General features: G+C 42.5%; 1 protein-coding gene across 1 annotated transcript in view; it reads left to right on the top strand.

The window, feature by feature from the left end:
* Positions 1-2970: 2970 nt before the first annotated feature.
* Positions 2971-11774, top strand: part of LOC113916378 (zinc finger protein 77-like) — a 29131-nt gene continuing 20327 nt past the window's right edge. The window contains exons 1-2 of the mRNA XM_035723137.1: positions 2971-3064; positions 4923-4998. Coding sequence (XP_035579030.1) covers positions 2971-3064; positions 4923-4998 — 170 coding nt within the window. The remainder of the gene's footprint in view (positions 3065-4922; positions 4999-11774) is intronic.

Below are 11774 nucleotides of genomic sequence, written 5' to 3'. Positions count from 1 at the left end.
CTGGGTGGCTCAGTCGCTAAGCGGCTGCCTTTGGCTCAGGTCATGATCCCAGGGTCCTGGGATGGAGCCCGGCATCGTCCCTCTCGCACTCCGCCTGCTTGTGTTCCCTCTCTCTCTGTGTGTCTCTGTCAAATAAATAAATAAAATCTTAAAAACAACAACAAAAAAGAAATACCAATGGAATCTGTGATTTGACCCCCTACCATTATGTATATGTCTTCATTAACTTCCTATGATCATCCACTTGCAGAGTTACCTAATTTGTGAATTTTTGCCCATGGAGCGTGTGAAAAAGGATCTCTGTGATTTTGCATTATTTTTAACTATTTACTAAAAAGATCAAACATTTTTCCTTGGTTGTCTTTCATCATCTGTGAAAGTTTTCAGTCACCTTTCCACCTTCATACTGTGCTTACATTCTCTGGAAGTGGATCCTTCTTCATTCGTTGATTCTGCAAATATCTCCTCTGAAACTGTGGCTTATCTTTTCATTCCTTTTATTCTACATGCTGATGGACTGGTCTTAACTTTAATAGCATTGAGTTGACCAATCTCTTTGTAGCTTACACTTTTTCTTCTTCTAAGAAGGAACTCCCAACTCAAGTTATAAAAGTGTTTCTTATAACTTCTGCTGAAACTATTCCACTTTTGTCTATCACAGTTAAATCTGCAATGAAATGATTATCATACAGGACACTGATGATAGGAAGATCCCTTATTCCCCAGTAGATAATCAGTCCTCACTGCCTCCAAGTAAAATGTCATTTCTACCACTGCCTGGCAATGTCTGCTCTGGCATAGATTTACCTTCCAAAAATAGGTGGGCCTTCCAAAAAATTCGGGGCTTTCTCTTCTATTCCACTAGCCTATTTTGTCCATCCGTCTGACGATACCATCCTGTCCTAATTACAGCATTTTAAAAAGAATTGATGTGTGTTAAGGAAAGTCTACTACCTTGTTCTTTAGAAACTTCTTGGTATTCCTGGGTATTTATTCTGCCATATAAATTTTAGAGAGTTTTTGTAAAGTACTACAAATCCCTGCTGGGGTTTTGATGAAATTTAATGAAAACTATAGATCTATTTGTTTGGAACTGATATCATGGCAGCATTGAGTTCTCTTTTTTAAGAGCATTATTCATGTTTCTCTCTTTTTTCTTTTCAGTTGGCTTTGCTGTCACGCATGATGATGTGGGAAACAAAGGCAGAAGAGAAATTATTAAATTTCCTTACTATTTACAGCCCACTGATAAGTCCTTGAAATAGGCAGAGTGACATTCCTCTAGGGACTCAGCTGCCTCAATGTTAATACTTTGCTAAGGGCAAAAGGCAATCTTAGCCCAATCTCCAGGATCCTGTAAGGCTACTTTAACATACTCCTTATTCCTGTCCTTATACAAAATTGTCTGTCTTGGGCAGGGGCAGCCACCTAAGTCACCAGGGTGGCTGCCAATCTTAAGACTCCCGTGTGAGTTTTCCTCCTCATTGGTCTAATGTGATCCCCTTCACATCCCTGGTCTAGCCGAGTCTGGCCATGGGACCTCCACTCAGAGCTGGCCAAAACCAGTACCTGATTGAATTAAAACCCAACCATGGGCCATTTCCCAGGGAAGTTGGCTGTAAAGACTACATGTGTTGGAATGTCGCTTAGACCATGATGGATTTCTATCTTTACTACTGTCCATCAATGTCCTCTGCTAACTACTTAAGTTAAAACTTAAATTAAAACTGGGTAATTTCCCCTTGTAAAACGTTTTTAGTGTTCTCCATGGGTTAAAAATGGCAAGGCAAAACACGACTTTCAGGGTATGGGACAGCACGATATGGTATTTCAGCCCATATACCAGGCAACCATCTGTAGCCTAGGATGTGGTGGGGAAGGGGAGGTACACCAGCATCCCTCCTACAGGGTCTTTTATGACAGGAATGCCTTCGTGGTAAGGCAAGATGGTGATCAATAGTGAATTTTTAAAAAAGATTTTATTTATTTATTTGACAGAGAGAGACACGGCGAGAAAGGAACACAAGCAAGAGGAGTGGGAGAGGGAGAAGCAGGCTTCCCGCTGAGCAGGGACCCCCGATGCGGGGCTCTATCCGGGACCCTGGGATCATGACCTGAGCCGAAGACAGACACTTCACCACCTGAGCCACCCAGGCGCCCCTCAATAGTGAATTTTTGTTTGCGGGATGCCTCTGATCATTTTTGACCCACGGAACCTCTGACATATCCCGTGTGGGGTGCCACCCAGGAGTCGGGGGGAATTTTTGGTAAAGGACTTTCTCTACTTTTCCAGGAGCATGGCCTCAGTGGGCTTCTTTTTCAGTCCCCAAGGACCATCCCTTGGGATAACTTTTTAACACTGGAAACAATTTGGATTGCAAAATTTAGGAAAGGACTGATCTGTAACACTGCATGGCCTCAGTAGGATCTGTCAGCTAGATCTCTTCTGCAGGAAACAGGGCAGAATGTGTTTGCCCGAATGTGTCTTGTCTAGTAAACTCCCTCCTGACCTACTGGGTGATAATTATCTAAATAGACCTCCTCCAAATAAACCCAGGTTGCCGGAGGAAACACAGGCCCTCCCTAGCAAAGGAGACGCTGACTCACTCTCTCACTGTTCCTTTTCCTAAAGGATGTGGGGGCTTCTCCCTCACTCATTTCCTGGGTTAATGGGTATAATTGGAGCCAACTGTGGTTAGTCTACCTCGGGGTGGGGACCTTAAGGAATATTCCCTGAAACTCCGTTTGTTTCAGGGAAATTCCCTGTCTTCTCTGGCCTGACATGGACTGCCTATTCCCCCTTGTTGGTGGGAAAACATGGCGTCTGCTCTTCTGTTGGAGTTGATGAGTTCTAGAACTGGGGATCCTTTCTCTGCCTTCTGGCAGCACTCGGCCTCCTCCTGTTTCTGCACCACCTTGGGTGCGGCCTGCATAACTGGCTTTGGTACCATCCTTGGTGCCTCAGGCACCATGGCTCCTTCTCCCCTCACTGTCAAGGAGCAAGAAGAGCACCCCCTGGACCTAACACCACCACCCACTCCAGATTTCCCCACTAGTATCTCAGGTAAAAATTGACAATGGGGAGGATCCAGGTGAAACATAATTCAGTATTTAAACTAAGTTCGTTGGTTTAATTTAAGATAGACATGTCTTTAAAGTTAACAGCTGTAAATGTGAAACTTTTATTCTATCAAGGTTTGCTGAGGGTCAAATAAGTTCGTATTATCTCTGTTGAAATTTGTTAGCAAAAAGATGACTAAAATGTTGGTTAATTGTCTGTCTTATCAAAGTTTTCATGGGTAATTGTTAAGCGAGCTTTCAAAGTCTTTGGTAACCTGAAACCTTAACGTTTTGCTTGGATGATAAATGGGATTGAATTTGTTGGATAATGTAAGTCTTTTCCAAATAGGATATAGTGCCTAAGCATTGATTACTCGATGTAGGTTTGTGCTTTTGATTTTTTTTTAATTTTTTTTTAAAGATTTTATTTATTTATTTGAGAGAGAGAATGAGAGATAGAGAGCACGAGAGGGAAGAGGGTCAGAGGGAGAAGCAGACTCCCTTGCTGAGCAGGGAGCCAGATGCGGGACTCGATCCTGGGACTCCAGGATCATGACCTGAGCCGAAGGCAGTCGCTTAAACAACTGAGCCACCCAGGCGCCCGCTTTTGATTTTTTTAAAAAGATTTTATTTATTTATTTGAGAGAGACACAGTGAGACAGCGAACACAAGCAGAGGGAGAGGGAGAGGGAGAGGGAGAAGCAGGCTCCCGGCTGCGCAGGGAGCCCAATGCAGGGTTTGATCTCGGGACCCTGGGATCACGACCTGAGCCGAAGGCAGATGCTTAACAACTGAGCCACCCAGGTGCCCCTGTGCTTTTGACTTCTTATTGCAAAGAAACTAAGGATATTTGGGTCTGTTGGTAAACATGCTTTGTGCTTCATTGGTTCATAAAACTGCCATCTAAAGAATTCTGGTGTAACAGTTCACAATTGATTACTACTTAGTTTTCACTGGAGACTAAGGTGTTTCAAAGAGTAAAAAAATTCTGCTAAATATAATTAAGATTGATGGAAATAAGAAAAACAACTCTGTATGTGTAAGAAAGATAAAAGGAATGGGAATGCATCTTTGTTGAAAGCAAAAGAAGGTAATTTTAAAAAAGATTTTATTTATTTATTTGTCAGAGAGAGAGAGAGAGAGAGAGAGAGAGAGCTAGAGAGGGCAAGCCGGGGGAGCAGGAGAGGGAGAAGCAGGTCCCCACTGAGCAAGGAGCCCGATGTGGGACTCGATCCCAGGACCCTGGGGTCAAGACCTGAGCTGAAGGCTGACGCTTAATGACTGAGCCACCCAGGTGCCCCAAAAGAAGGTGATTTTTGTCCTAAATAAGACTGGTTGTTTGGAGGACTGGTTTGGAACAAAATCTGAAAGCAAAGGAGACTTGCAGAAGGTTTGTGGTGGGAAATCTTTGGAAAGGATTTTTATGTATGGTCAGGACAGACTAAGATTGAAATGAATGGATTTTAAAGTTCACTGGTATAAGATTGAAAGTCTTTCTCTCAGTTAAAAAGACAAAGTTTCCTTGAATTGTTGGTCTGCTCTTGATAAGAAAATGTCAACAGTTGTTTTCTCTCTGTCTACCCAGAAAAAACAGTTTCTATGTTTTGCTTTTATTAGGTCCTTCTTGATCTGTAATCCTATTTAGACATGTTCCTTAAAACTTTCTAAGGTTTTAACAAACTTCCCCAAGATTTAAATTTTTAAATGAAGTTTCGTTGACTAATTAGGCTTGTTTGTTTGGTATGTTACCTTCTGGTGTAAGGTCATCACTGATGTGGGAAACAAAGGCAGAAGAAAAATTATTAAATTTCCTTACTACTTTACACTATCCCTAACCCCCTCTGAACTTAAAAATGTTACAGGATTTTTTTCTCCATCGGTACCCAAGGTTCTTGGTCACGCTGCTTCGAAGAATGAAGAGGTAGACCAGATAGAATGGTGGGAAGCAAAGCAAGGTTCGTTTGTTTGTTTTTAAAGATTTTATTTATTTGGCAGACAGCACAAGCAGGCAGAGCGGCAGGCAAAGGGAGAGGGAAAAGCAGGCTCCCTGCTGAGATCATGACCTGAGTGGAAGCAACCAGTTGAGCCACCCAGATACCAAGCAAGGTTTATTAATTGATAGCAAAGTAATAGTACAAAGCTCCAGAGGAGGGAGGGGACCCGAAAGGGTTGCCACCAGAGGGTCTAAGTCTAGGGTTTTTATGGGCTTGTTGACAGACTGTATTAATCTGATTAACCCTCCCTGTGCCGTCATCCAATCAGGTTTTTGTCACCTATCTATCATATGGGAAAGGGTGGAGGGCTCCTTCCAGGGTGGTGTAAAATCCTTTTAAGGGTGGTTTCCTCTTGGGGGGAGGGGGCGCTTGTCCCTGCCTGCCTGCCATCCAACTATCCTTAATAAAAAATACATAATGGGCCAGTCCTCATGACCCAGGACAGCTCCTTCTGCCCATAGGTCTTGTCCCTGTGCTTTAAATAAAATCACCTTTTTGCACCAAAGACGTCTCAAGAATTCTTTCTTGGCCATAGGCTTCGAACCCTAACATTCTTTCCTACATCAATCATCACCTGATGCTCTGATTATTTTTTTTAAAGATTTTACTTATTTATTTGAGAGAGAGAGAATGAGAGATAGCACGAGAGGGAAGAAGGTCAGAGGGAGAAGCAGACTCCCTGCTGAGCAGGAATCTCGATGTGGGACTCGATCCTGGGACTCCAGGATCATGACCTGGGCCGAAGGCAGTGTCGCTTAACCAACTGAGCCACCCAGGCGCCCCTGATGCTCTGATTATTGAAGTGTTATGTGTCACAGAAATAACTGAATTTCCTTGTCAATTGCATTATAATGAACTCTCATATCGGATCATTAACAATGTCCATTTCTGAGTTTTTGTCATTGTTCTTATTGTCTTGCAAAATGAGCTTCATCTTCAAGGAGGTTCATATAAAGGACTTTTAGGACAAATACAGGTATTCAGTATCTTTAAAATCATAAACCTGAAATGGGTAAGAATTTCCAGAACTACTAAAAAAAAAGCTGCATTCAAATTAAACAAGAATAAGTAACATGGGACTAAATGAACTAAAAAGATGATTATAGTTTTGTGACTCTTGTTTGAAACATTCCTGTTTCTCTGCTGTTTGCCCTTCCAGATTAAGGAAACTTTCTCTTAAGGTATCTATCACTCACAGAAATGTGATAAAGTAATCATTTGTGAACAAATTGAAGCATTTAACTTTTCTCTCTTCCTGAACCCTCTGAAATTCAAAAGGTCTTAGTAAGTATTCTTTCTTCCGTGGCCATCATAGTCATTTGCATAAGTTCAATAAGAATCTGTTCTCCTTGTAACAGGACACCATTGGAAACATTGGTTATTTTACCAAAGCCTTGACTGGAATGTCACATTTGAGAGACATGCGTAGACTCAGATATGACCAAACAGCTTTAAGGAACTAAGGTTTACTTTATAAACCGTGGAGCCATAAAGCCCCTTGGAAATGTTGCCCTGATACCTTGCTTACTGAATTCCCAGGAGCCTCCCCAGGTGAGTAGAGAGTGTCACTTCCTGGCAGGTGCAGGGACCTCAGGCTACTTTGGGAACCTCGAGAAGAGGAATTCGCCCACACCTACGGGTATTGCAGGCATGTCTGATGGCAAGCGCTTGGCTTGGCTTCTGGCCTGGAGAGGCTACTAAAAGTTCAATCTAGGTGCCTTATAAAAAGTTCCAGCAAAGCAGATTCTTGCTATCTCTGGAAACAAGGGTTATTTTAGAGAGAAAAATGATGTTTCAGTAACGATCTTTGTGGATGTTAAATCCTAGTTCTGATTGTCTAAATGTTTGTCGTTTCCCTAAAGCTAGACAACTTGAAGGAAACGTCAGAGAACTTGCCACAATAGCTTATATAGACAATCTTCATGCTTTTTATTCTGTGGGGATAATAACAGGAACCCATGGGCACATGTTTATTTAAACAACTGAAAAATGGGTTGATTCCCCCAACAACTGTATAACTCAGCTATCACCGTGACCAATTCTGTGTGGCTGGGACGACAAAATTGCTCCTTAAAAGCCAGAGCATACCCCACTCCATAGGGTTAACTAAGGACTTGTGGAGATAATGGATGACCCCACTTTCCTTATAACTGAACTGGATGATGTACTTGGGGAGGCTGTCATCTCTTGAGACAAGTCTTCTCCCACTTGCCAGTGATTTCTTATAATTAGGATACTGTTAAGGCTGGACCTTCAACAAAAAGAGCTTCTTCTTGTTTTTGATTGATTGATTGATTGATTGATTGATTGATTGATTTATCAGAGAGAGAGAGGTAGCGAGAGAGGGAACACAAGCAAGGGGAGTGGGAGAGGGAGAAGCAGGCTTCCTGCAGAGCAGGAAGCCCAATGTGGGGCTCCATCCCAAGACCCTGGGATCATGACCCGAGCTGAAGGCAGATGCTTAACGACTGAGCCACCCAGGTACCCCTATCCTTGTTTTTCTGATAAAAAATAAAATAAAAGCTATGTGCAGAATTCAGCTGCTGCTACTCTCCCTTGCAGAGGCAGCCCTGCACAGCCGCTCAGATTGGTGTCTGAGAACTTTATTTCAGTGCGAGACGGCCAAAACAATGGTGGATATGTTCTGTGTCTCAGTGGTATGACCACCTAACACTTATTTTTGTTCCCTCTTTGGGACTGGATGATGTTGTTTGGCACATGGAACGTCTTTTTTTTTTTTTTTTTTTTTTTTTTGAAGATTTTTATTTGAGAGAGAGAGAGAATGAGCAGTGGGGAGGGGCAGAGGGAGAGGGGGAGAGAGGGACGCAGACTCCCCGCCGAGCAGGGAGCCCAATGTGGGGCTCGATCCCAGGACCCTGGGATCATGACCTGAGCCGAAGGCAGACGCCTAACTGACTAAGCTGCCCTGGCGCCCCTGGAAGGTCTTAATAAGTACACAGTCAAAGCCCTAAATGATACTCTACAAAATAGAATGGCGTTAGATGTTTTAACTGCTACACAAGGTGGAACTCGTGCTAGCATAAAAGCAGAACGCTGTGTATACATTCCAGGTTACCAGAAAATATTTCTGGGTTCCTGACATGAATACTCAAATTGGCACTTTAAATAACCCCTCTCTTTCCTTTAATGATTGGTTAAACTCCTGGACTGGGAGATTTCCTTCAACTATCAAAGGACTCTTATTTGGGCTTCTTTTTTTTGTTTCACTAGTCATGTTTTGTTGCTTTCTGCCTGGTCTCTCCACTTGGTACCGAGACCCCCTCACTGCCATACTTCAAGCCAACAGACGGTCCCTTCCACTCGGGATGACCCACACATGCAATCTCGCTCGGATCCAACTGCCTCCGCCTTCTGTAACCCCTGTATCTATATAAAAGCCGCAACTGACCAATGTTGACCTATAGGTAGAGACCTCTCTAGGCCCGTATTCAGCAGGATGACATTACAGGAGGTGAGACCTTCCACCCTTAGCAACCTTAAAGATTTAAGGGTCAAAATTGTTCAGGGAGGAATGACGTAGGAAACAAAGGCAGAAGAGAAATTATTAAATTTCCTTACTACTTACAGCCCATTGACAAGTCCTTGAAACAGGCAGAGTGACATTCCTCTAGGGACTCAGCTGCCTCGATGTTAATACTCTGCTAAGGGCAAAAAGCAATCTTAGCCCAATCTCCAGGATCCTTAAGTCTACTTTAACATATAAAAATTCCTTTGGGGGGGCGCCTGGGTGGCTCAGTCGTTAGGCGTCTGTCTTCGGCTCAGGTCATGGTCCCAGGGTCCTGGGATCGAAGCCCACATCGGGCTCCCTGCTCCGCGGGAAGCCTGCTTCCCCCTCTCCCACTCCCCCTGCTTGTGTTCCCTCTCTCGCTGTCTCTCTGTCAAATAAATAAAAAAATCTTAAAAATTCCTTTGGAAACTTCCTTTATCTCTAAATCCCCCCAAGATACATGTTGGCAATCATCCCCCAAGCATATGACCCACCAAAACACATCTGAAGGGTCTCACAACTCAGGTTTTATTAGACAATAAATGCCCTTTCCCAACAATAGCTAGCCCCCTCAAGGTCCTGGAAACCTCACTTCCAAAATTCCCTAGAGACTTATGCTATTCCCTAACCCGCTTCCAACTTGAAAATATATCATGGGCCCCTCCTCATGGCCCCAGAGCAGCTCTTTCTGCCCCAGGGTCCTGTCCCCGTGCTTTAACAAAACCACTTGTTTGCACCAAAGATGTCTCAGGAATTCTTTCTTGGCTGTCGGCTTCGAACCCTAACGTATTTACTACATCAATGAAAGTTTTTATTATCCCATTATGGTTTTTTATATGCCGCATTAGAATATGTTATGGGCTTGTGTTTGCCCCCAAAATCTGAAGCTCTGACCCCCAGACCCTTAGAATGTGACTATATTTGCAGATAGGGCCTTGAATGAGGGGATTACTTTAAAATGAGGCCATTAGGGTGGGCCCTAATCCAATGTGACTTGTGTACTTATAAAAAGAGGAGATAAGGACATACACACACACACACACACAGAGACGACCATGTAAAAATACAGAATAGCCATCTGCAGGCCAAGGAGGGGCCTCAGAAGAAGCCAGCCCTTGGGTACCTTGACCTTGGACTTCCAGCCTCTAGGACTGTGAAGAAATAAATTTCTGTTTTTCTGCCACCTATGACTGTTATTTTGTTATGGAAGAAGCCCGAACAAACTAAGAGTATGTTAAGCATTTAATTATATATAGGCATACCTCATTTTATATTGCTTTGCTTTATTGCACTTTGCAGACACTATGTTTTTACAGATTGAAGTTCTGCCGCAACCCTGTGTTCAGCAAGTCTGTTGGTGCCATTTTTCTAACAGCATTTGGTCACTTCATGTCTCTATGCCACCTTTTGGTAATTTTCACAATATTTTAAACTTTTTCATTACTCTCACATTTGAATTGCTGCAATCTCATGATAAAATTTGAATGGATGAGGAGTTACTTCTTATGGATGAGCAAAGAGGGTGGTTTCTTGAGATGGAAGCTGCTCCTGGTGGGAAGATGCTGTGAAGACTGTTGAAGTAACAACAAAGGATTTAGACTATTACATAAACTTAGTTGCTAAAGCAGTACCAGGATTTGAGAAGATCCACTCCAATCTTGAAAGTCCTAATGTGCGTAAAATGCTATCAAACAGCATTGCATGCTACGGAGAAATCATTCATGAGAGGAAGAGTCAATTGATGTGGCAAACTTCATTGTCTTATTCTAGTCAATTGCCACACCCACATCTACCTCCAGCAGTCACCACTCTGATCAGTCAGCAGCCATCAACATCCAGAAAAGACTCTCTGGCAGCAAAAAGATGACAACTTGTTGAAAGTTCAGATTATGGTTAGCATTTTTAGCAATAAGGTATTTTTAATTAAGGTATGTATACTGTTTTAGACATAATGCTACTGCACACTTAACAGAGTACAGTGTAGTGTAAACATAAGTTGTAATATGTACTGGGAAACCAAAAAATTAATTTAACTCACCGTATTGCAATATTTGCTTTATTATGGTGGTCTGGAACTGAACGTGCAATAGCTTTGAGATATGTCTGAATAGTTATTTCCTAACTACTTCTGCTAGTAATAAGACATTAAAAACTTTTTCTTTTTTTTTTTTAGTAAAGTCTATGCCCAATGTGGGGCTTGAATTCACAGCCTGAAATCAAGAGTCACATGCTCTATGGACTGAGCCAGCCATGTGCCCCCAAAATAAAAACTATTTTGAAAGGGCTCCCACTGGGAAGATTTGAAAAATTTTGAGTATCAAAATCAACAATGGAAGCAACAGCCTGTTGAATAATATAAGAAACCAGGAGCCAAAAACCAATAGGAATAAATAAAGAGGAAAAGGAAGGTCTTCTACACACCAGACAGCAAACTAAAGAATGGAAAAAAAAAATAATGGTGTTAGAAAAATCCCTTCATACATGTCATACTCATAATGGATTCAGGCAAGTGCCATCAACAAATATTGAAAATAGTTTGAAGGGGCGGCTGGGTGACTCAGATGGTTAAGTGTCTGCCTTTGGCTCAGGTCATGATCCCAGGGTCCTGGGATTGAGTCCCGCATCGGGCTCCCTGCTCCTTGGGAGCCTGCTTCTCCCTCTGCCTCTCTCTCTCTCTCTCTCTCTCTCTCTCTCTCATGAATAAATAAATAAAATCTTAAAAAAAAAGAAAAGAAAATAGTTTGAAGAGAGGAGCCTGGCTGGCTCAATCGATGGAACATGAGACTCTTTTTTTTTTTTTAAAGATTTTATTTATTTATTTGAGAGAGAGAGAATGGGAGACAGCACGAGAGGGAAGAGGGTCAGAGGGAGAAGCAGACTCCCCGCTGAGCAGGGAGCCCGATGCGGGACTCGATCCCGGGACTCCAGGATCATGACCTGAGCCGAAGGCAGTCGCCTAACTGACTGAGCCACCCAGGCGCCCGGAACATGGGACTCTTGATCTCAGGGTTGTAAGTTGAAGCTCCATATTGGATGTAGAGACAACTTAAAAATAAAATCTTAAAAGAAAAAGTTTGAGGAAATAGGATTTTCATAGTCTCAACAAAGACAGGCTGAGAAACAAAGATGAAAATGATATTTTAAAAATAGAAATAAAAATGATCAAAGAGAAGGTAGTGGAAATGAAAGACAAGAAAAAATTTGCACATTAT

Source organism: Zalophus californianus, chromosome 1, assembly GCF_009762305.2.
Source record: "Zalophus californianus isolate mZalCal1 chromosome 1, mZalCal1.pri.v2, whole genome shotgun sequence".
In the NCBI taxonomy this organism is placed as follows: domain Eukaryota; kingdom Metazoa; phylum Chordata; class Mammalia; order Carnivora; family Otariidae; genus Zalophus; species Zalophus californianus.
This window is presented reverse-complemented; position numbering and strand designations above follow the sequence as displayed.